This window comes from Rhinatrema bivittatum, chromosome 10 (genome assembly GCF_901001135.1).
Source record: "Rhinatrema bivittatum chromosome 10, aRhiBiv1.1, whole genome shotgun sequence".
NCBI classification, from domain to species: Eukaryota; Metazoa; Chordata; class Amphibia; order Gymnophiona; family Rhinatrematidae; genus Rhinatrema; species Rhinatrema bivittatum.
The window spans coordinates 87119218-87145303 of NC_042624.1; the positions used below are offsets into that span (position 1 = coordinate 87119218).

Below are 26086 nucleotides of genomic sequence, written 5' to 3' on the forward strand. Positions count from 1 at the left end.
GAAATTACCTATTTTATTTATGCTATTGAGAGTACCTTACCCTAGGGAAATGAGATTCAGTAGATCTAGATTTGTTGAACATAAAAATGTTTTTAAACATAGGTATCCTCTTTGCAGAATGATGAAGTCCCAACCTCAGGAATATGGTTTTATACCCCGAACATGGATCTTTCCTGCAGAGTACACCCAATTCCAGAACTATGCGAAGGAACTGAAAAGGAAAAGAAGACAGAAAACCTTTATTGTCAAACCAGCTAATGGTGCAATGGGCCATGGGTATGTTGAAGTTCAACTGTTAATTCCATAAATCTTAAATAATGCAGTAATAATAAAAAAAAAAAGTGGATTTTGCAAAATATTACTCCAGCTTTGTTTCAATGGAAAAATTATTCTGGAAATACTATTCTGGGGTTTTTATATTTACCAGTATAAATAATTGTACTGTCCGACAAACTTTCACTTCTGGTCAGTGAGGAGAGAGATTTTATCAGTCTAGGGAAATGTGGATTGCTCCACCAAAGTGATTTACAACTTACTTTCCTTTTAAGATCCAGATCATATCCATGGCTTACTTTCCGTTTAAGATCCAGATGATTTTCAGATACAAAAATCCAAACCCCTGCAGATCAAAAGGGTTCAGATTTTCCAAAGGTTGATAGCCACCCCTACTGCAAATATACACTGTACGTTTCCTTTTACTTGGCTGTTTTTTTAAGTCTTGAAGGCTTGATCTAGTTGCATTTATTGAAGGGAGAAGTGACTCTTAAGATCTGGCAAAACTACTGAAATACATTCCCCAGTTTGATCAACAAATCCAAATCTAAGTAACAAAAAATTAAAACAAATCAAAATTTAACATATCAAAGTCTCACAGATTACAGATCTTGGATCATTAATTTTACTGTTGTTGTGTTTGTGGACCTTTAGGATGAGGCAGGGTTGACACAACCTACATGGAGGAGTCCTGTAGGTCCCCACCGTCAGTAGGCGGATCCAGGTGGAGCAGAGGCCCAGCTGGAGCTTCGCTTTTACCAGCCAATGTTCCCCTTGGGTTGAGACTTTGGGTGCCGAGGTCGGCATGTGAGGGTCTCTGCTGTTGGCGAAGAGAACCATTGAGATGGCTAGGTCAGAGTAGGCACTCGTTGGGCATATCTGGAGGCAGGCAGCGGGCTAGCCTATCCAGGGACAGGCAGTGGTCGGTGACAGGCGAGCATATGCAGAGGTAGGCCAAGGTCAATAGCAGGTATCCATCTGAAAGGAATGGTGGGACGGATAGGCAGGGCAGGAAAGTGAGGAGAAGCACAGGAGGCAAGGAACATTGAAGACAGCACTGAACTTGAGGACAAGACACTGAGGACCAGGCTGGGATGAGGACAGATCCTGAAGACAAGATTGGGATGAAGACAAGATGCTGAAGGCAAGGCTGGGCTTAAGACAGATGTTGAAGCTACACGCTCTACACTAGATAGTGGGACCTGTTGCTGAGGCGTGTTGTGACTGGAGCATTGCACTTATATAGGGCTCTGCTGCTGACATCATCACAAGGAGCTATGGGGGATTTCCTGCCATGGTCCCTTTAAATCTAGAAGAGGGATGCCTAAGGAAGACGTGCCACACAGGGGTTCGTCGGGGGCATCCATGCTGTGTGTGGCAGTAGCATCTTGCTGTGTATGCTGGCAGCATGCTGCCGCATTTGGGGTCATCGTGTCAGACTGGCCCGGAGGTGAGAGCGGTAGTCCATGGGGTAGCCTGCGGACCGCCAAGCATAACATCTATAAATCTTTGGAAAAAAACCTGTTGGTTATATGAATAGAAAAAGGCCTGACCAATTCCATTTCACAACTAGCAGGGGTCACCTAAACACCACATCCATAATATACTAATGTCCATCAAGCCAGAGATGCAGATTGGGCTCTCTTTTGCTACTATGCTTTTACCAAGATGTGGAACCTGCTTGACTGTGGCCATTTTATTACATGAGATGGAAACTTAAATAGCTGTAAATAAGTAGGATTAAGGTGCCAACGTGCATTGCAAGCATGGAAAAATATGGAGTGAGTATAAATGTTTAAAGATTTGTCTTATATTTCACTAAACTTTAAGACCTCAATTCAAAGCCGGCTGTCTTAAGTCTGTTGGATAAGACTTATCTGGCTATGGTTTGTTTAATGATTGTGCTATCCTGTGATGCATAATAGTTTAATTTGAAACACATTAAAAATAACAGATGTGTTTTGTCTGATCACTCATATTTTCTTTAAATGCTTCACATCTTACAAATTCTGCCAGTGGTATTTAAACTTATGAACACAACTGTATATGCTGGTCATGATTTTTCATGTACCACATCTCCATAACAGCCACTACATCCAAGTCAGCTTCTTCTATGACTGCCTGTAGATCCAGGACTTTATTTCCCACACTATGAGCATTAGTGTACATAGGGGCAGATTTTTAATATTACGTGCGGGGGGAACATTTGTGCGCGCTACCCAGTACACACAAATGTACACCCGATTTTATAACATGTGTGCGCTACCGCGCGTGTCCCAGGGCTTGTGCGCGCCGCCAAGCCTATGCAAAATAGGCTCGGCGTGCGCAGGGGTAGGTTTTCGGAGGTTACACGCGTGACCCTTTGAAAATCTACCCCATAGCATTCCAAATGTTGTCCTTTTTTTCCATTTCTATACAAGTATTTAATGGTTTTCTTAATGAGGACTTTCACTTATCTTACTCATCCCCGACGATCCTAGTTTAAAGCCCTCCTCAGTAGGTTTGCCAGTTTGTGCTGGAAGACACTGCACCCCAGCTCTACTCAGCAATCCTGAGAATGAGTGTTAGGAAGTTTGCATCTAGGAAAACAGTGAGCTCTTAGAATTGCACTTCATTGTGAATTTAGGTTTGTTTTTTTCAATGTTTTCTTATTTACTCATCTGCAACCCCTGGTAAGGGAGCTGTGAAAGGAATCTTATTTCCGAGGCATCAAAATGTATAGTGTTGTATGGAAGGAACCTCAGTCAACATTGTACGGTGTATTAGTGAGGTAAATTTGGTATTGATTCCTATGGGTCTGGTAGGCTGAGTAATAACATAATAAATGAGAGTAGAAAAAGACCATCCAGCGCATCGTCTGCCCAACACAAAGAAAACATCCCAGCTGTCAAACACAGATGTGACCACCTGCTGTTATGCTCAGGCTTGTGAACCCTTGGGCTGACGGGAGGATGGTATACCTTAGGAGGTATATCCTAGGTCTCCCGTTGGGTGGAGAGGCGAGACAGAGGATAAGACCGGGTGACCCTCGGCACTGGATACTGAGGCAACTGTGAAGGCGAAGAGTCGCGACGTTGGAGAAGCCAACTGGGTCTTCGCCACTGGAAGCCTGCGGTACCCCTGGGAGGAGCCCGTAGGGACCCTGGGCCATTGGGACTTAGGTGGACCTTTGAGAGGTCAAGGAGTAGTGAGGACGGTGCAAGGGCTAACTGGAGCTTCACCCCTGGAAGCCCACGGTCCCCCCGGGAGGAGCCCATAGGGACCCGGGCTGCTGGGACTTAGGTGAGCCCTTGGAGACGATGGTCCAGAAGAAGTCCAAGATCAAGTGCCAGAGGGTCGTCGCTTACCAGTCCGAGGTCACACACCAAGGGATCGCCGCTTGCCGGTCTGAAGTCACACACCAGGAATCACCACTTGCCAATCCGCAGGCAGGAACCAAGGAATCAATGAGACGAGACAAGAACCAGGAAGCAAGGGTCCAAAGCACAAGAAGACTCACCGAAGCAAGCAGACCTGACCAACCACAGAAGTTGCCAAGTCAAGGAATGAGCAGAGAAAGTCTCCTTATATACTTCCTCTGCTCTGGCTCATTGGAAACAGGTGCAGGCAATTAAAGGGACGAGGTCCCTTTAAATCTTGTAAGGAGGCGCGAGGCAGTGGCCATCTTGGATTCCCGGCCGTGGAGGAAGGCTGCCTGATGCCGCAAGGGAGGAGCAGGAACGGCTCCCAACCCGGCAGCCATCCCGGAGACCTGCGCCGACACTCGGGAGCGATGGGCACCAGATTCCCGCGGCTTCCACCGACGCTGCTGCGGCGGCCCGCCAACAGGGCTCAGGTAGGGGGCCGCGACCACGGGTGTTCGCGGCCGTGGAACACAACACCTGCAAGGTTTCTCCTTACTGTCCTTACTCTTTTTGCCTCATCCTTTGTATTTCACCATCTTGGAAGGAATAGTTCTTTCCTTTACCATGCGTAACTTTTAGGAGGGCCAAAATAATAATGAATGTTTCTGTTTATGTACTACTCTGTAATGGCTGCAATACATGTTGTTGTTACTTTTATTTTAGTGGGTCAGACTGAGATACATTTACAGTTTTGCTGTAAGTATCTTTGTCTTTTTTGTGTTTCTGTTTTCCCCCATGTGTGCTGTATGCCTTACTGCCTATCTACCTTACTGTCTACCTACCAGTTTCCACTAAAAGGTTGTAATTCTGCCTGTTTGCAGTAAATAGTACAGAAATACAATTTGCAGTTTGCATACCTTTATTATTCCACTCAGCATTAACTATATTTGGGTTTCTCTCCGTGTTCCACTGTCATCCTGCATGCTCCAATGAGCTGCACCCTTATTCAATTTTTTATAGCCTGGGTCAGTTAGAGCCAGCCTTTGTTGGCCTATGGCAGCATGAGCCTTCAATTGGAACTACTCAGGGCTTTACCCCTATTTTTGAATCTCTTCCCAAATTAGCTTGGCCATTGCAGTGATAGTCTTTGGCAAGGTCCCCAGACCATGACTGTCTTCAGAATGTGATAATGTGGCACCTGAGTCTGACCACTAGGTGCCTCTCTTGAGCAATGACTGGGACTCCTGCCCCCTAGGGACTGTGAATTCTGCCTCTGCAGCATGTCTAACCCAGGCCAGCCAAGGAAACAGAGTCCTGGCCTGGAAATCAAACTCTGGTCCTCTGCGTAAAAGCATGCAGCACTGCTATAGTTCTGGCCATACATCCTTAGTTTAATGTTTATTTTTTTATTACCCTTTTTACCTACTGCAGTTTCTTTTATTCAGGGAATACTTTCTCACAGAGAGTACCATTATTACGGGTATTATCATTATTCTTTATTGCTCCCCTGTATTGACTTATCTATTTATACGCACGATGTTGAAGGCTCTATGATGTTGAAAGTTAAAATAACAATAAAAAGCTCTGTCTGAAGTAGAAGTTACTATTGTGGTTATACGGAGATTCTCGACCCGATTGACCCTGCCCTTTGTTTCTAATTCACCGTCTCATAATGGAATGATTTACAAGGATGTCTCGTATAGACAAAGCATATCAGAAAATACCCTGTAGGCCAGATTTAAGTTTGAATAAATTGGGGAAAAAAGTACCAAAAAAACCTGGATGTCAGTTTGCTTGGACAAGTTTGATATAGCGTGTCTTCTACCCAAGGATTACATTCTTGCAACATCTAGAATGAAAATATTCCACTGAAAAATTGTGGAAGCAAAATGTGCAAGTGAACCTGAGACAGATTTTGTAATTTAGCACTCTCAGGCAACGATTTTCAGTGTTCTTTTACTTACATTTATGCTTTCACAATTTTTTTCCATTCCTAAAGTTGCAGAAAAATCCTTGGGCAAAATTGTGCAAACAGACTTTAGGTCTTTTGTGCTCTTTTTTAAACTCTGCTTTTACAAAATTTTAAATCTGGCTTTGCGTCTTTAATTGTATCACCTATACATTTCTAATTACTTCAGACACCGGTATGTCATTAATAGCTAGAGATATAATCCCTGTTCTCAGGCTGTATTTATCACTTTCAAAACTGCAAATAACTTGACAAGTCCTGCTGCGTGTCTAAACTGAGACAGTTTCATTACCATTTTGGAACCAATTAATAATTAAAACAGACTAATGAAGTTCTAAATGTTTTATACCAGCCTTCAATATTTAACAATCATGTATATTTATGTTTTTAACAGGATCTCTTTGATAAGAAATGGAGAAAAACTACATGCTCAAGACCACTTAATTGTGCAAGAATATATTGATAAACCTTTTCTTTTGGAAGGCTACAAGTTTGACTTGCGAGTGTATATTCTGGTAACCTCCTGTGATCCATTAAGAATATTTTTGTATAATGATGGACTTGTGAGAATGGGAACAGAGAAGTACCATTCACCCAATGACTCAAACTTGGTAAGTGGAAGATAGTCCTAATCCTATATCTGACATACTTCTGTGTGGATAACCGAATCTGCTGGGCACTTTTCTAGAGTATAGCCTGCAATATTTCACAATGAAGGTGAAGGTGCTACTATCTTTTTAAGATGATCATGCTTTTAATCTATCCACACCCACAAATTATTTTGTCTCTTTGCACCAGGTTTAAGGATTGAGGTAAAAAACATGCAGAAAAGTCTGCAAGTTGGTTTGCTTGTACAGGGTGACATTTACCCAAAGATTTAATTTCCACAACTTTTGGAAAGTGAAAATAAAGAAGTTTGCAGTGCTAGTTGGGCAAGCAATGCTTAATTGGAGGACCTATGTTGGGTCAAAAAGAGGTATCAAACTGTAGTGGTCAGGCTGAAAAAGAGTGAAAGAAAATTTGCATGTAGGTGCATATGTAGGAATTATGGATGAAGTTAGATTTTCTTTTGTTTACATTTCCATGTGTAATCAAAGATACTTAGGGAAATGTTATCAAAAGCTTAGTTGAGACTTGGACTCATAAAAAGTAGTTATGCATGTAAATATGTGTACAATGCGCATTCTCTGCAATCATAGAATACTGACTTTTGAAAGTTATGTTCCCTTTTTCAGATCAATGCAAAATGAGCTATGGATGATATTACCTGAATATACAAGCATAAAACAACATTCATAGCTCATTTTGCATTCATCTGATGAGGACGCGCAGCTCTCAAAAGCTAGTCACAAATATATTGTTAGTCCAAGGAACCATTTATAATATTTATTGACCTTTATTTTTACATATTCAAGTAGACTATTATTTATTTATTTTGAATATTTATATTCCACTGATCTACAGTTCTAGTTGCTTACAAAAAGTGTTTTAGATTTAAAAAAACTCAGACTTTTTTTTGTCACCTTTATTCAACATTATTTATAATAAAGGGTCAGCCATATCCTACAGCAGATGATAATGGGCAATATTAGAGGACTGTGTTGGTAAACGAACAGATAAGAGTTCATTCATTTACATAATAAGTGAATTGCTTTAGAATGTTGTTTTTTCAAAATAGTTTAGTTTGTTCTCTCTCTATTTTAAAACATTTAAAGGTGAATTTTAAAAGCTTGATGCATGCATTAATTAGGGGATGTACAAATGAGTGGATTTTAAAGGCCGCCTGGAATCGTGCGTATCTCCTTCAGCACGCACATCTCCAAAGTTTTCAAAAAGGGGCGGGTGAGGTATGGGCTTTTCGGGGCATGAACCAGAGATGTGCACATAAATACCCGCCTGGGCGCGCCCCCAGATCCCTTGCTGTGTATGTTTAATTCTGCTATGGAGGAGGTGTAAGTTATAAAATAAAGAAAACTAGGCAGCTCTGTGGAGTTTTAAGGGTCGGGGCTAACAGGGGGGAGTGAAGGCTGTAAACCTAGGGGGGTTTGGAGGACCTACCCCTTAACTGGGTGAACGGAGGACAAACGGGTTTAACTGGCAATGGAGCTGGCGTGCACCACTTTTGAAATCCCCCGACTTACATGGCAGAAGTGGGATTTATTTGCACTTGCGCATGCCCACTTAAAGTTTGGTGCACATGCGTGCATGGCCAGATTATTTTATAATGTGCGTGCGTATCTTATCAAATGGCTGCATCCCTGGGCACAGGCCGACGCACGCGTGCAAATGTGCACCCAGGCACCGGCTTGAAAGTTACCGTCTTTGTGAATAAAGTAGCGTGGTTGCCGTGTTAGTCCACTTCATTGGGCTAATACAAAATGAGAAACACTTCATGGTTAACTCATTTGCATTTATCTAACGAAAAGAGCATTGCTTCCGCAACTTGGCCAGCAGGATGGGTATGTTCTAACTCCCTGTATTGTGGTGAATTGTACTGAAGATTTTCAAACTGAACTTAGGAGCATAAGCTCACCTTGAAAATCTCTGGGTAATTGGCACAGTGTGCGCACAAATAATCTTCTGTAAAGTTGCACCTCCTTTTTGGAGGGCGTAACTTATATGCAAATCTTTATAAAATCAAAAAGTGTGCATGTTAAGTTCCAGCTCTGCCCTCCCAGAGCTCTTATCTGTGTTTTGTGTAAAAGTACATACGTAGCATGGTTACGGGCATGCTTTTTATGTGCGCGGAGCCCCAGGCTAGCGCAGTACAGCCGTTTACATGCATAACACTGGGTTTTATGTCCATTTGAAAATGATCTCTGTAGTGGACGGTTTTTAAATGGCCTGTGTAAATTCAAAGTATGCAGCTACTTTTCCTTGGTAGCAAATTTTTAAAGAAACTGCTGTGCCTGCTCTTTTCGTCTCCCAACATCACCTCATACCTTTTTTCCCTGGATAAAAATACATGCACTGCAAAACAGCATATGCACTTTTATCCACAGTGAAGGGGCAATTTTCAGAAGGGCTTTTTACGCAGGTATGCCTGTTTACCCATCTAAAAACATTTGAAAACTGTTCTTGTGAAAGTTTGTGCACTAAGGAAATCCATCCATACTTTCAGCTACACGAGTGACGTATCAGACAGCCAATTTCCCCGACTGTATGGCTTTCAAAATTGCTCTGAGCTATATTAAGTTAGTCCAGTAAATGGTGTCACTTTTAATTTATTTTTTTGCTTTAATTTCTATGTAAAATACTTTTGAAAATAGTCATAACATTTAAATCCTTGACTACTCAGTAATATTGGTTCAGAAAAAATCAAGAGTGCCATTTTGGTAATCTTGCTGGTTTATGTAATCACACACACACACACACACACACACACACACACACACACACATATGCATATAAGTGTATGTGTACAGACTATGGGATGAGGTGAATTGCAAAACATTCATCCCAGTTATGAAACAGACAAAATGTTTTGAGTATTAGTATTGTTTTCTTAGTCTTTTTAACTTTCAGGTGAGGAACAGTGTAGATAATTATATCCTTTTGAATTGCTAAAAGGTTCAACCCAATTACAAAATTACAACAATTTGCTAAAAAAAAATAATGGGGTTTATGTTTTAAACAGTATGATGTAGGGTATATTGCAAAACAAAATAATGCAGAAATAATTGAAAGGCTGGTAACACTAGTCTGGAAGCTCATGAGCATGTTAGTCCTTGGAAACTAATCAAGGTTAGGCCCGGCTGGTGTACTTGCATGGGGAATCACTAGGAAAGACTTGCTTCAGAAGGCAATGGCAGACCTCTACAGTATTTTGCCAAAAAAAAAAATGTACAGGCACCATAGTGGGACTTTGGTCACCTAAAACCCCAAAACAGGTAGGAAGCACAATAGCTTATGAAATTAGGTCAAGCCTATGTATGTTATTTGTAGTCCGCGCCGGACGGATTTGCAATCTGGAAGCATCGGAATATACATTTTTAAATAATAAATAAATAAGGTATAAAAGGGTAGTATCCATTCAAAAACATATGTATTACAGTTTTCGTTGTTAAGAATGCTCAAAGGAAGAATAGTGAATCCAACTTCATTTGCATATATTCTTTATTTCTGGGTGAGAGTATGCATTGATACCATTGCATCACTTCATGTATGTTGCTGGATGTCATGTGTGATAACTAAAAGCTCAGTGAAATTATAATATTGCAGGAAAACAGTCATTACTCTATAAGAGAAACAGTGCGCTTCAGGAGGGAGCAAAGGAGATTGGAGGTTTGATGATTTGTTGAATGCTAGTTTGAGTTCTGAGTGAGTTGTGATGGTCTTGTTTCAACTGTTGCTGTTGAAGTATGGTCTAAGTGTGTTTTGTGAAGTTTGAGTACTGGAGTGAGTTTCTGTGATTTTGTTACTGTCTGTCTGTATTTGTGTGTACTGAGAACAGTAATGATAGAGTGAGAGGATGAGTGGCTGTGGGAGAGAAAGGAGTATGCCTGAGGATGTGAGACCTGTTGATGGACAGGAGATTAGGGAGGTTGAAAGATGTTTGAATAGGAGAGGAGCTGAATAAGAGGCATTATGGGTAGGAGGGAAGAAGAGTGTAACAGAGGGGAGAGGGAGCAGGCAGACAGTGGCTGGGGACAGTCATCTGTAGAGCTTGTGAGTCTCATTTCTCTTTAGCTGAGGAAACTAGCCCATTTGCATGCGAGACAAAGGCTAGACAGTATAATATACCTTTCCTCAGGAGGAGACTGAGTTGCTTGGAGATAGTGCTTGAAGTTAATGAAGATCTATAAAGACAGTAGGCAGCATCAAAGTCACAGGGCGGGAAAAACTGGATGTACCACAGAATCAGCACTGACATTGCAAGCCTGAGAGTGGCATAGCCTCCTTAGAGAACTGCAAGAGTGATGTGAAAAGAAAGATGAAGAAGAATGTAGCAGAACACAGGAAGTAAGGTCATTTTACAGTGGAGGTCCTACAAGACCCTTGAGAGCATTAGAGGAGCGCCTTAATCAGCATCTGCCTATGAAGGGCTTGGAAGGAATCGCCAGAAGCGTGGACACTGGTGATGTGGTTTCCTAGCAGCAGGCAGGTGAGTGAGGTCAAACACATTCACTAATATTTACCTTTGGAATTTACTCAGTTTAAGTTCAGATATTATGTTAGTGAATATTAAAGAGTGAGACTATATGCATGTAACAGAGTTTGGAGGAATGCCTGCATCATTGACAAATAAGTGCTCTAATTCCCCAGCCTCATTAGAAAAGCGTCATTATGGGCACTCCTGTGAACCATTGACCTATATGCATGGCCATGTCTGAAGAATAAAATAACCATTAACACCCACTTCTTTTATGCAAGAGACTTAATATAATTATTTTGGGGTATTAAGAGGGAGGGGTATGGTGAGAGTAGGAGTTTTACCAAAAATATGTCCTCATAATATGTTATGTGACAAAATGAGTAATATTTCATTTATAACTTATGGTTATTGTTTGTACTGTATAATAAAACTATTTATACAACAATATGCATATGAATGCTAATATATATTCTGGTAAATTCCAAATAGAAATACTCTGAAGCTACGTCAGTACTTAATAATGGCTTCATTGTTTATCTGTATTTAATATTAATCCACAAACAAGATATGCCATTTAAAAAAAAATTATATGCATGCATAGCAACAAATAATTTTAACAAAACATTTTTTGTAGCATTTGAATACATTTATAATTATGTGTCTTCAGTGGTATCAATAAAATATACAAAGTGCAATTAGAATGCTAATATGTAAACATTACTTACTATGAGCAAGGGTAAGTGAAGCTATATGATTATATATGAATTCACAATCTCCATGTCTTTTTACAACAGGATGATCATCTCATGCAGTGGTGGAGGAGGCTTCAGGGAGTTTTTCAGGCCATCCTGTCATCCCTGATGATCCATCCGTTGAGGTTTCACCAAATCATGTTGATGAAGATGCTCTAGGGAGCACATTCCAAGTTGAGGATGAAGATGAAGAAATGGTCATGATAACCCTCACTTTTGAGGATATGCAGACAGAACACACCTGATATCTTACCATAGATTCCTTCCATGCCAGTGATCCAAAAGGAGCAACCAAAATCCCCAAGATCTGAGTTAAAGCAAGGTGTTCTAGATGAGCAATGCAAGCTCTGTCAAGATACTAGAGCACAAATGGATGGAATGCATCAGAAGCTGCATAGTCTTGCCAGAAAAACAATGCCAGAAGAGAGGGAGCTGAGGACACTTAATGAAAGTGGGGTACTTTTTATTAAAGCTCTTATCCGAAACACATGCTAGGCTGAAGACTGTACACCTGACCATTGCCCTCAGTAATGGGTATGAAATTTTATGTTCAACTCTTTTTTTTTTATTATTATTTTCACAAAGAAACAACACACACTGCACTGTAGCTTCAGCATCTATCCCTTCAACATCTGCTGCATCCCCATCAATGAACACTCTACACTCCACACCCTTGTACCAGCGTGCATGCACCCAGGGAGGGTAAACGGGGAATTTTCAGCCATCTTCTGTTCTTTCTCCTGCTAAGTTGGGTCAGAGATAAAGTATTCAAAAGTGTTTCCCTCATCTTTATTTTGCAAAAGAAGCTTAATATTCATTTTATCTGTGGTAAACTTCATAAATGCATGTTCTGTTTTATTATTTTATGGAGTAAAAAATGTATTTTCCATTCTTTGGCTGAAGTTGTAATATTCTGAATGAATGGAATTAACATGCATTTTAAGCTACACATCCTTGTTAAAACCACCTACAAAAGTACACTTATTGGGTAAACTTTCAAAGAATTAGATGCCTTTTACATGGGTAAAAATAGTTAATCCATCTAAGACAAATATATATATATGGGTAAGTGGATTTTTAGCAACCCTGAAAACATGCACGTACATTCATAACACACATACATATGGCTGCATAGAAAAGACACATTCAGGGTGTATGTGTATGTGCGGGTATATGTGTGGGTGTCTTGGAGGTTTGTTTGAAAATTACACATTTACATTTAGGGGTCGATTTTAAAACCCGCGCGTGTGCGTCCATGTGCAGGTGGCTCCCGGCGTGCGCACATGGACACACTGATTTTATAACATGCGTGCGCATGTTATAGAATATGATATCCGCACGCACATGCGCCACCGATTTTATGATCAGCACGCACATTTGCAGACGTGTTCACACTTGCGCGCGCATTGGGGGGGGGGGGTGATTTTGTATACTAATGCTCGGCGATGCGAGTAAGCCTTCCCCAGTTCTGTATACCCCTACCTAACCTTCCTACCTTTTCCCCTCTCCTCTCCTCTTCTCTTCTCTCCGAGCCCTAACCCCTACCTAACTCCGAGCCCTAACCCCTACCTAACTACTCTATATTTTTTTGTTTTCTAACTTACCTGCTCCTTTGGAGCAGAAGTAAGATATGCAAGTCGGCTAGCTCTTCCCCAGGACAGGATCTAATGGCCGCTGTCCAGGCTGGGCCCTGCCCCTCCCCGCCCAGACCACGCCCCCGGCCCATCTCTTTTCGCTGGCCTGGCACTTCTGCATGCATCAGGGGTTATGCGCAAGGCCAGGCCCTTTTTAAACTGCCCTCGGCGCACACATGGCCCGGCCATGTGTGCGCAATCCCTGGCTTTAATGAGTGCGGGCCATCGAAAATTCAGGCGTTAATTTTTTTAAAAAGTACATTGGTAGGGGGCTGGCTTGCTGGCTTAGTGGTAGTGCCACACATTACCATGCAGAGGTTCCCTAGTTTGATTCTCGACTGGGGATAAATATGCTGCAGAAGCAGTGTTCACAACCCTTGTGGTGCAAGGAAGCCAGATTTAGAGCTCATTTTTCAGAGTTCTGGAAGGAGCCCTGGTGCCTGGCTTCCAGCCTTAGGCCCATTGCTGCAATGACCAGACTAAGATGGGTCTATTAAAATAGGTGAAAATTCCCAGGGAGTTGTGAATGAAGGCTCATGGTGCCAGGATCTCAATGTGTGATGGGGCATAAGTTGTATTGCGGCTGGCAGTATAATTTTGCTTTGAGAAGGTGCCAGGTGCAAAACCTAGGTGGTGCTCCAGGCCCACATTAGATCACCAGATGTCTGGAAAGGTGGCCTAAGGTGGGTTGGGAATTCTTGGGATGGTATTTGATTGAAAAGGGATAGGCTGGGAAGGGTAGGAGGGCCTTTCACCGGACGACATGAAAGATTTTATTATGTTTTGTTTTTTACATTAGGGCTGCCTCTATAAGTGGCAAGGGAGTGTGTGGAGGTCTGACAAGACCCCCGGTGTTGATCAGGCCACTATGGCCCTTTAAGAGCTTCTTGGGAGCATCAGGATGTGCATTAGTGTCCCGATGCTCCCAGAGAAAGTTAGCTACAGCTCCTGAGCTATCTTTCAAGAAAATAATGTGGCTTGCGATTTTTCTGGCAAGCTGCATTATTTTATTTCCATAAAATGTACTAGAAATGAGCTGCTTTGCATGCATTTGCAAAGCAGCTCATGAATATACCCGTGTTATTGGAGATGAAATAATGCAGGGTATTGAAAATGCCATGCGTTATCGCTGCAGCAATATGCTTACTGCATTGTAATAGCTGTTTACCAAGTGGTAACCACCTAATAAAGCTTAATAGATATAGCCCTCTGTTTGCAAAACAAAGGACACCTACCCTCTTATATGTAATTAGTTAAGAAGTCTCATTAGTATTTGGTTACTTTTCTTTTAATGCAAAAGTATGCCGTTTGTCAGTTAAAACCCAGTACTATCAAAGAAAAGTTACTTACTGTATATTATTCTCCTCCTTATAGCATTGTCCACATGTTATCATGTTTGTCAGCAAATGGCTTCCAGCCAATAGGATCACTTACTAAGACCAAAGTCTTTCTCGTGGACTTCAGAGTAGTGTATTGCCCATCAATAGCCCACCATAAACCAGTGTTGATTATCCTTCTTTTATCTTGTAAAAAATAATTTACTGTCTTATACTATTAGGCATTTTCTCTTTGACTAAGAAAAAGAGGATTGAAAGGGGTTGGTTCATGCATCATTTGTCCTTTGAATTAAGCTTGCTGAGCAAAAAGGGAAACAATTGAAATTAAGAAATACTTCTAGGTCACTGAGTTACTTTACAATGTAATGTTACTATTTGCATAGATCTGATGATAAATACAGTTTTTTTGTTATAATCACTTGCCAAGGCTGCATCATAGCTGGAAGTCATCTACATTCTGTGTAGGACATAAAATAACACATCTGTTGTTGGAAACAGCCTTTGTGCAAATAAACATAAAAAACAGTTATGTAGTTAGATTTTTAGTCATAAAGTTTAATATTTCTAAACATAACACTGTCTAATAAAAAAATTGTCTTTATTGTGATTTTACTTAGGCTTTTTTTGATAAGTGTGTATTATTCTTATGACAGAGTTAGCCAGATAACTTATCGGGCTAACTGTAGTCATCCCATAAAGTTATCTGGCTGTCTTTAAGATAGTTGGGTATATTCAGCAGAAGCAGACAGCAGCTGAAATTGGACACCTAATTTTTTCCTACTATTAAAATCCAGCAAAGAATATTTTTGGGAGATTCCCTTTCACCATTCTTGTTTTGCCTAAATCCATTGAGTACTTTTACTAACTATTTGGGCTATGGATTTCACCTTCATTCCAGAGACACCAATGATCCACAGACATTGTACCTACTGTTTGTAGATGGCTTGAAACGTTACAGCTCCAGTGATTGCCATTTAGCGGAACAGGCCAGAGCAGTGGTGAGTTCCTCGAATGACATCAGGATGGGTGGATGAAGATGCAAAAATTCAGCACAAGTTACTGAGAGAAAAGATCAGTGAAGAATACTCTAGGACAGCGGTTCTCAACCGGTGCGTCGCGACACACTAGTGTGTCGCCAAGCACCGGCAGGTGTGTCGCGTGGCTCCCGGTCCCTCCCGCTGCTCGTTCTTCCCTGCTGCCGTTGCCGCCGGGCTATCAGCACGTTCAAGCCCAGCGGGAACGGCAGCGGTGCAAAAAAAAAAAAAAAAGCTGTGGCATCCGTGGCTGGCCTTTTCTTCTTCCCGCGCCTGCATTCCCCCCCCGGACCCGGAACAGGAAGTGGTGCGCGGGAAGAAGAAAGGCCGTGCTGCAAGAGAACCCACGCCTCGCGCGCCATCACCGCACACATGGGGAAGCGCTGCTGCGGCCGTATGGCCAACCGGTCTTCCTGTTCGGGGGGGGGGGGAGCGGAAGCGCCGCGTGCAGCTTCCGCTTCCTCCCCCCAATGCAGGAAGATCAGCTGCCTCTCCTGCTGCCACCCGTTCTCCTGCTATCTTCGGGCGTCGGGCCGTATGGTACTTCGATCTTCCTGCTTGGGGTGGGAGAGCGGAAGCGACGCGCACAGCTTCCGCTTTCTCCCCCAAAGCAGGAAGATCAGCTGCCTCTCCTGCTGCCACCGGACTCCTGCTATCTTCGGGCGTCGGGCCGTATGGTCCGCCGATCTTCCTGCTTGGGGGGGGGGGAGGGAGGAAGTGGACGTTGTGCGCTGCGCTTCCGCTACCCCCCCCCCCCCCCCGACAGGAAGTTCGGACGCCCGAAGATAGCAGGAGTCCGGTGGCAGCAGGAGAGGCAGCTGATCTTCCTGCTCTGGGGGAGAAAGCGGAAGGGAAAGGAGAGAGCAGCATGAGCCTCCCGCGATCGATGGAATTCTTCCTTCTTGGCCTGCGGGGGCTGGAGGAGCAGCTACCGTTTGTGCTGGGGGGGGGGGGGGAGAGGAAGTGAGTGACAGAAAGAGAGAGAAGCAGCCAGCCAGCCTGTGTGTAAGTGAGAGAATGTGTGTGATTGAGAGCCTGTGTGTAAGTGAGAAAATGTATTTGATCGAGAGTATGTGTGTGATTGAGAGAAACTGGTCAGAGAGCTGATGTATGTGTATATGTGAGAGACAATGAAAGTGACTGCTCAAGGAGATGACTGATGTGTATGTGAGAGTGTGAGACAGTCAGGGATGTGTGTGTGTGTGTGAGAGAGAGAGAGAGAAAAAAAGCATGGAAGTGAGAAATCTGGGTATGTGAGAAAGCATGGGAGTAAGAAGCCTGGTGTTGTGGGGGTGTATGTGAAAGAAAGCATGGCAGTGAGAAGCCTGATTATGTGAGAGAGCATGGGAGTGGGAAGCCTGTGTGTGTGCATGTATATGAGAGAGACTGGTTGGTAAGGTGACAGTGTGACTGGTGTGTATGTGAATGTGAGAGAGAGAATGTGATTCAGGGAATGAGAAGCCTGTGCACGTGGAGAGCGAGCATGGAAATGAGAGAGAGACTGGGTGTGTGTGTGTGTAACAGAGAAAGTGATTATGGGAATGAGAAGCCTGTGCATGTGAAGAGAGTGAGCATGGGAGTGAGAACCTGGGTGTGTGTGAGACACAGCATGGGAGGGAGAAGCCTGTGTATGTAAGACAGAACATGGAAGTGGGAAGCCTGTGTGTGTGTGTATGCATGAGAGAGATCAGGTGACGGGTGTGTGAGAGAGAGAGAGAGAGAAAGTGATTATGGGAATGAGAAGCCTGTGCAGGTGAAGAGTGGGCATGGGAGTGAGAAACCTGTGTGTGTGTGAGACACAGCATGGGAGTGAGAAGCCTGTATATCTGAAAGAGAACATGAGAGTGGGAAGCCTATGTGTGTGTGTATATGCATGAGAGAGATCAGGTGACTGGTGTGTGTTTGCGTGTATGTGAGAGAGAGAAAGAAAGTGATTATGGGAATAAGAAGCCTGTACATGTGAAGAGTGAGCATGGGAGTGAGAAAGCTGGGAGTGTGTGAGATACAGCATGGGAGTGAGAAGCCTGTATATCTGAAAGAGAACATGGGAGTGGGAAGCCTGTGTGTGTATGCATGAGAGAGATCAGATGACTGGTGTGTGTGTATGTGGGAGAGAAAGAAAGTGATTATGGGAATGAGAAGCCTGTGCATGTGGAGAGAACAAGCATGGGAGTGAGAGACTGGTGAGTGTATGTGAGAAAGAGAAAGTGATTATGAGAGTGAGAAGCCCATATATGTAAGTGGAACACGAGAGTGGGAAGCCTGTGTGTGTGTGTATGGCGTGAGAGAAACTGTTCAGGAAGGTGACTGGTGTGTTTGTCAAAGACTGGGAGATGATTGGTGTGTGAGAGACAGAAACTGGTCATGGGGGCATGACTGGTATGGTGTGTGTGTGTGTGTGTGTGTGTGTGAGAGACATGGGCCCTAAGGAAGAGGACCATGAGTATAGAGCTTAGCCACTACTGCTGCTTCTGGTGTGTGCTACAGCCTGCATGGAAGAGGAGTAGGAAAGCTGCTGGAGGGGGTAAGTAAAGGTGGCTTTTTAAGTTTATTTTTCTTGATTGACTGCTATTTTAATTATTTAATATTATGTGATGTGTCTGCTTTTTTTGAAATATTTTATTGGTGTTTGGAGAATTTTTAATAGTTTTTATGAGTTTTTAATTGTTGGATGTTATTCTGTTCATAGTTGTTGTGAAACATTTATTCTGCTTATTAGTATAGTTTTACAATTATTTCTGTGTGGGGATCTATAGCTGCTTGCTAGTTCTGTTTTCCTAATAAGAGGTGTATTGGTTTTTAGGGCCTGATTTAATATTTGTAGTGTTGCCTTTTCATAGATAGGGTTGCTCCTGTTTGAGTGTATTCCATAATACAGGTGTAACTGTGTGTGGATTAGTTTATGTGCATTACTACAGATCCTGGGAGTATGTTAGGTCGGTTCTGTGTCTGTTACAGAGATATTTTACTAGCATGTAAGTGTTTTATCAGTCTTATTTGTTGCGTTTTCTCAAGAGGACATGCATTGGTGGTAAACTGCTGTCTTTTCATAAGTAGGGCTATTGAGCCTGAAAGTAGAAGGAGTTTGAGTTGCTGTTACTGAGATGACACCAGAACCAGAATATCTTTTTTGTAGAGTGAGTTGAACGGGGAATGTCATAATTCTGCTTTACATCCATTATTATGGATCAGGGGGGTTCCCGTGGATGCAAACTGTACATTTACATCTAGCCCTGTGACGATCATGGGTCAGTGTGTCACGCATGTGAGAACCATCTGTCAGGTGTGTCCCGACAGAAAAAAGGTTGAGAACCACTGCTCTAGGAGATTGAAAACTGATTTTGAAAAGGGCTTTAACATCACAAAAAATAAGATATAAGCTATTAAACAACTTGCAGTTCCTGCACTGGCAAGATAATGAACTTAAAGAGTTGGATGTTAGAACAAGAAGAGTTCTCCATGCCCATCAAGTAATCTATTAGAATCAGTGTATGCCAAGATTGTACATTCCAAGAGCTGAAGGCAATATGGACTTTATATAAATTATATAGTCAATATGAACCTTATATAGATTATACTTATAGACCTTCAAGACTATCAAATAGCATCAACAGATCCTAATACTCAAAAGGTGCTGAAAAATTAAATGATCAAAATTGGTCTCCATCCTTAAGCTCGGATGATCGTTTCGACAAGAGGAAAGAATGAATGAGAATCTACCTGCACATGAGGAGAAAGAAGCAATGGAATTTGCAGAACAAGAGAAAATAAGGAAAATCAGTTGGCAAAAGCATAAATATAGTGGTAAATCAGAGGGTTGCTTCAGAAAACTCACGTAGATCAAAGCCTGACTCAGGAATGCTTAACGAGAGGCAAGCTTAAACCTGAAGGTGAGAGATTGATAAATGCAGCGCAGGACAGTAGATTATGGACAAGATGGTTCACAGCTAGTATTGAAAAAAATGATAAAACAGATAAATGTAGATTCTGTGAAACAGAACTAGAAATGGTTAAACATCTTGTTGCTGGATGTTAAGTGTTGATGTCAGAAGGCTTATATTTAGAAAGGCATAATAATGTGGCAGTGTTCATCCATTAGAAATTATGTACCAGAAAAGCACTGGGATCATAACCCTTAGAAAACTGTAGTGTTGGGAATCCTGGCTGGGTCCCCTCTTACCTTCAGGCTCACTTCCCTCATCGCGGCCTGCTCCGTTCCGGCTCGGGCCGCGTCGGGGCCTTCTCGCGGCATCCTCCCCACGAGGGAGATGCCGCCGGCATCTGCGGGCTGCTCCGCCCCTAGGCGCGCATGCACTTGCCCGGGATTTAAAGGGGCCGCGGCGGGAAACCTCGGCCCGGCCTCAAATCCCACGTCATCACCAGAGGCCTATTTAAGGCTGCCTCAGAACCCATTGCATTGCCTTGGCAACAGGTCGACTCCTTGAGTAGCTAGTTGCTGATCCTGCTTGTTCCTGCCTCCGTTCCAGTGTCCTGCTTGTTCCTGTCTCCGTTCCAGTGTCCTGCTTGTTCCTGACTCCGTTCCAGCCTTCTTGCCAGCTCCAGTTCCATTCCTGCTCCCGTGTTCCGGTTCCTGCTTGCTTGCATCTTCAGTTTTGACTTCGGCCTGGTTCCTGGTATTCTCTGCTGCCCGTCCTGACCCTTGGCGTGTTCTCTGGCTTCGTCTGTCTTCTGTCCGCCTCATTGTCTTGCACCTCTGCTGCTTGCCTCGACTCCTGGACTTTCTATGACTTCCCAAGCCTTCAGCCTGCCTCGACTTGGACTGTTCTCTGGACTCCTCTTCGCCAGGAGACCTTTGCCTAAGTCCTGCCGGCCCTGGCACCCAAGGGCTCAACCTGCGGGGAACGAGGGCTGGTATAGGTGAAGGTCTCCTGGTTCTGATCTGCCTCCTGGCTACGAGTACCGCTGCAGGCCTTCCTTCAGTGGATCTTCCACACACTCTAGCCGGCCCAAGGGTCCACATTCACAACATGTAGAGAATGAAGAAGTTGTGATCACCTGGCACACTCTGTTCCAACTTATTAAAACAGGATATTGTGGTAAAGGTGAAAAACACTAGAACAGCATTGCTGACAGAGTATCGGTACCAAGCAACTATTCTGTGGCTCATATAGAAAAAGAGATCCTAAAGTATGAAATGATGCCAGAGCTATTACAAACTGCTTGAACTCAGAAATCCTTCAAAAAGGCATTACAAACTCATCTTTTTTTCCTTGGCTTTCAAAGATCATATCAGGATCCCAGTATTGTAAATCTTTTTATTTCTTTGAATTTGGCCTGTCTGTTTGCATTTACTTTGATGTCTTATGGTGCTTGTTTTTGGTGGATTGCATTCTCTTTATTATTTATGAATGTAATTTATGTAAGCTGCCATGAACTGTATTGAAATGTGTGGGTTATTAATATTTAAATAAATAAATAACTTTCTCAGGCAAGTACTATAGCATACCTCTGAATTTATTCAGACATGAGAACTGACTTTTTAGCAGTCTCCTCAGTGACACAGCAAGTGTGCCTCAGTGTAACTTCTTTCAGTTGGAGTCCTGGGGTTAGCTATCGGAATGAGGATCCAGCTGTGACTTTTATATCCCACATCACCCGAGACAGAAAACAAACACAGTGAGGCATGCAAAGTATTGTGTAACGACGACTGCCCATGAATAGGCTTTCCTGATATTATATTGTTGGGGTTCCTTGCTGATAACTCTGAGAGTTACAAGAAAGCCAAAGCCACATATATCCTAGTCTTGAACAGCCTTATCAAGAAAGAATATGTACATCAACACAAATGCCAGTTTTTCTCTAATAGGCTAATCCTAAAGTTATATGACTGCTTTGCTTCTGTGTATTCTTTTCTGGGTACTTTTTTTTTTCTGAATACATGCTAGATTTCATAAACTTCAAACACTGGAAGGCAGTATCAGCTCACAAATACAGTGCTATATGATACCAGGCAGCTACCATCATTCCAAATCACTCTGTCACCCAATTGTCAGAAAATAATAGTACAATCATGCTTATTTATGAATGTTTGATAAACATCTATACTTACGCAGCAGTCAACCTTCCCCAAATGTACTTGCCTCAAAATCTTGATATGAGAATTATTGCAGGACACTTGGAACTTGACTGTCACAGATGACCTGCTTATTAAGAGGGTAATTTTGTAACAGCCTGTATACATTTTAAATTTATTTTTTATTTAATAGCTTTTATATACCGTCATTAAGTAATTTACCATCATAACGGTTCACAAGAGGGCACATAAAATATTATTAGGTCATTACAAAAATACTAAAAAAAACAGTTAAAGTGCCAAAATCTAAAAATCAATTACAAAGCTTCATTTAATATAACTAACTTCAAATATTATATTATATTCCTAGACTCTTCCATACAATCTAAAATACCTAAAACAATACCTAAAACAATCTAAAATAACTAAAACATTAAAAAAAATTAAAAATTATAAGAAAAATAAACAAATACTAATACAAGTCATAATCCTATTAATTTTCTTAGGAGCTAACGTGCGCAGCCTTTCATCTCTTGTTTTCGTTCTCATTGCCAAATGCTTGTTTAAAATGCCAGGTATTTAACATAACATACCTTTAAATAATTTGTAGTTTCTTTGAACTCTTAACTCTAATGGCATCGTGTTCCAAATGAACATGCATAAGTTACACCAGTTTTCAAAGAGAAAGAATGTGTATACTTTTCCTTTGAAATGTCTTACCCAAATCACCTGCACGTGTTTACACCTGCTAATTTGTGCACAGATTTTTATGGGGAAAATTGTGCACACATAAAAAGTATGCACACAAGTCCAAACCCCTTCCCAACTGTGCCCCTGGGAATGCCTCAGCTCACTGCGGGTAAACTTGCATATAATACATGCTGTACACTTGTAAGCTGACTTTATATTTTTCAGTAAAAGGCACCACTCACTAATAATTATATATTGATGGAGGCTCCAAAACAATAATCAATATTTCTTTCACAAAATGTCAGTAGTTATTTTATAGTTTAGACTTATATCCCGTCTAAATAGTTCATATAACATCCATCAAAATTGATTAACAAAAAATCTAAAAATGATATACACTCAGTATTGATGGTTGTAATATCACTGTCAATATACCCGACAGCGGCCGATGTTTCGCTGCAACCTCGCTGCTTCTTCAGGGGTAAGTATACTTTTAAAAACTACAAGAAATATATATAATTAACAGGCAGATAATTAACAAATATCTATGTAATTAAATTAAATCAAATCAAATAAGAGTATATATGTAGAGGAGCTAAACTCCTTAATACTGGACACAAGATATCACAACAAACAATATATCTATATAATCAATAATAATTATTAATAATAATTAATTAACAGATGGGTAATTATAATAATTATCAATATAATTAAATCAAATCAAATAAAAATATAGAGGAGCTAACCTCCTTATTACTGGACACCAGGTCTCACAAAGAACTTATGTATAAACAATATAGATATATTGTTTGTTGTGATATCTTGTGTCCAGTATTAAGGAGTTTAGCTCCTCTACATATATACTCTTATTTGATTTGATTTAATTACATAGATATTTGTTAATTATCTGCCTGTTAATTATCTTTATTTCTTGTAGTTTTTAAAGGTATACTTACCCCTGAAGAAGCAGCGAGGTTGCAGCGAAACATCGGCCGCTGTCGGGTATATTGACAGTGATATTACAACCATCAATACTGAGTGTATATCATTTTTAGATTTTTTGTTAATCAATTTTGATGGATGTTATATGAACTGTTTAGATGGGATATAAGTCAAAACTATAAAATAACTACTGACATTTTGTGAAAGAAATCTTGATTATTGTTTTGGAGCCTCTATCAATATATAATTATTAGTGAGTGGTGCCTTTTGCTGTTTTATTTTGATACATAGGACCCATTAAGTGCTCTTTTTGTTTTTTTGTTATATATTTTTCAGGCCATTTCTGTGGGTAAAGAACTGTTTTACTCACAGAAATGCCTTTAAAAATTACCCTCCCTATAAATGCCAGTGCTTTTAATGATGTTGCACTTCTGCCTTTCATCAGATGGCCTAGTGCACCATGCATGCAGTCAATTGCATCCATCTCATTGGGTAGTCCAGCAATGTGGTAGAAAGCTCTTTTGAAGTCCTTGTGCTAGAGAAGTGTATGTAATTCTTGGTGTGTCTTTTCAGGGCATGTTTGATTGAAACATCTGGAGTATATGGGGCTGGGATATTCTGCCTGCTACAGCTACAGTAGACTGAAAAGTCCTAGAGGCTAGAAAATGTAATGTGAAGGGTGACAAGAGCAGGTACTACATGACCCTTAGCTGTCAGTGGATCCAAATCTCTCCTCAGTGCCTCAAATAAGGCTTCAAGTTAGGGCCCGCTGGACACCATACAGTTATCCTCTGTACTTGAATGCAAAGGTTTTTATTTACAGACACAGCTTTATTTACAATTAATACTGAACTCAGTTCAACAGTCAATCATACTAGATTGCTTCACCAGCATCCAGTGTAGAGTCCAGCTCCACTATGCAGCTTTTAGCCATTAAGTTGCCCATACTTGGCTAACAATAGTCTGAGGCTGTCTCAATTTAAATCATTCTATGGCCATATTAGCAGGGTACCAGCCTTTGACTGGGCAGACCCTGATTCTTGGTCTGCCAAAAGCCTTTTTTGCCCTGACACATGATCATTCTAGCATTTGAGCTCAACTTTCATCTCACTAAAACTTCCTGGTTAGAAAGTCCTAGTAAAGTTCTTCTGCATCTAAAATCCCTAGTTCTAGAACAAAAGCAATTCTAGTTATGGGTGCTGCTTACAGGTCTGATTTTCAGGCTAACTATAATGAATTTTCATGGGATATATTTACCTGCACCGCCTGCATTGCATACCTGGGAACTTCTGATTTCCAGTCACTCTGATTACTGTGAATACCGGGGGGAGGGGGGGGGGAGCGCGAGGGACCGGATGTGCACAAACATACTCTCATACACACATACACACACACACACACGATCATGAACACTTTCCATACACACACACACACATGCTCATTCTTACATGTTACCTCTCATTCCTCATTCTCTGACACATTCTCACATGCTCACTTACAGCTTTACCCCTCTCACACACATGCTCGCTCACTCACTTCTCTCCCTCTTCCACACACATGACCACTCACCTTCACACCCATGTTCATTCACACTTTCACTTCTCTTCCTCCCATCAAACTCACACATTCTCATAGACTTGGTCTTTCCTCTTCCCCATGCACACACCCATTCACGTATATATCACACATGTCCCCTCACATCTATATACAAACACACATGCACAAATGCCCCCCCCCACTGGCTACATCTTCCCACCCCAAACTCACTAGTAGGGCAACCTCCTCCTGGGCTTGATAGGCAGACTCCTCCTTCCAGCTAATAGCTGCAGCAGCAGCAGCAGCAGCATCTTCTTCTGCTGCTTCTATTGGCCTCCTCCCTTCTTCCAGAGGCCAATCGGAGGCCTCCTCCCTTTCTGCCTGCCAGCATTGGTCCGCAGGCTCAGGAAGAAGAAAAGAGGCTTCTGATTGGTCACAGGGCAGGAAGAGGAAGCAGACAACTGCCCATGTAGGCCAATCAGATGTCTTCTAAGCTGCCTACTTCACTAGCGCAAAAGCAGCAGGGCACCCGGAGATTTCAGGTGTTGGCCCATAGACCTGCAATTCCATTAGAATTCCGGAGTCTCCGGGTTAAATCCGGAGAGTTCCCAGGTATGCTCCATTGTATGCAAATATAACTCATTCATATTCAGTATGGCTATCCTGAAAATCAGATCTGTTTGCAGCACTCAGTAACTAGAGTTGCCTATCCCTGTTCTAGAACTAGGGATTTCTACTGTAGGGATTTCTAACCAGGAAGTGTTAATAAGATGTAGCTTGAGCTGAAATGCTTGAATGATCATGTGTCAGGGCAAAAAAGCTATTTGGCAGACTTTGCTTGCAGCACATGAGGACTGGAGCTGCCTACCCTTGTACTAGAATGTTTCCTCGTCTTTCTCTGAGGGTCTTGGGGTTGGGAGTATCTTACACCGTGTCTCTCTTTCTCTTTCTAGCTCCTGCTCGCTTGCTTTTTCTCTCTCATGCTCTATCTCAAGGCCCAAAAGCAACCACCATACACTGAAAGACTTCATTGTGGCAGAAGGGATCTTGCAGTTAACTGATAGTTTTATAAAAGAGGGTAATCGGGCCATCATGTTTGCCTGTAGTTGATCTTATTTTGAAAGAGATATGCCTTTCTAGACTTATCATAGCCAAATGACTAGCATTTGTATGCTTTGGTCTAAATTTTCAAAAGCTTAGAACTTACACGCATAAAATAAGGAACTCTGCATGAAAGCACAAAAAAGGGGCTTTCGAAGGAGGGTGTTTGTAACTCATATAAGTAATCAAAAATTTCAAAACAGTCATATATAGAAACAGCATGTTATGTACATGCATAACTGAGTGTGACGGGGTCACTATGCTAGACTAAGATAGGAACTATAAAGCTAGGAACCAAAGATTCAAGGAAAAGGGGGGAAGCCTTTTAACATCCGGGGGAAG

General features: G+C 41.9%; 1 protein-coding gene across 5 annotated transcripts in view; it reads left to right on the top strand.

Annotated features, from left to right (window-relative positions):
- TTLL7 (tubulin tyrosine ligase like 7) overlaps window positions 1-26086 on the top strand; it is a 291830-nt gene that overhangs the window by 71987 nt on the left and 193757 nt on the right. For 3 of the 5 annotated variants that reach the window (XM_029618375.1, XM_029618378.1, XM_029618376.1), the window contains exons 7-8: window positions 103-276; window positions 5981-6197. In XM_029618375.1, the coding sequence (XP_029474235.1) occupies window positions 103-276; window positions 5981-6197 (391 nt within the window). The remainder of the gene's footprint in view (window positions 1-102; window positions 277-5980; window positions 6198-26086) is intronic. The other 2 variants (XM_029618377.1, XM_029618379.1) reach the window with 1 other exon arrangement.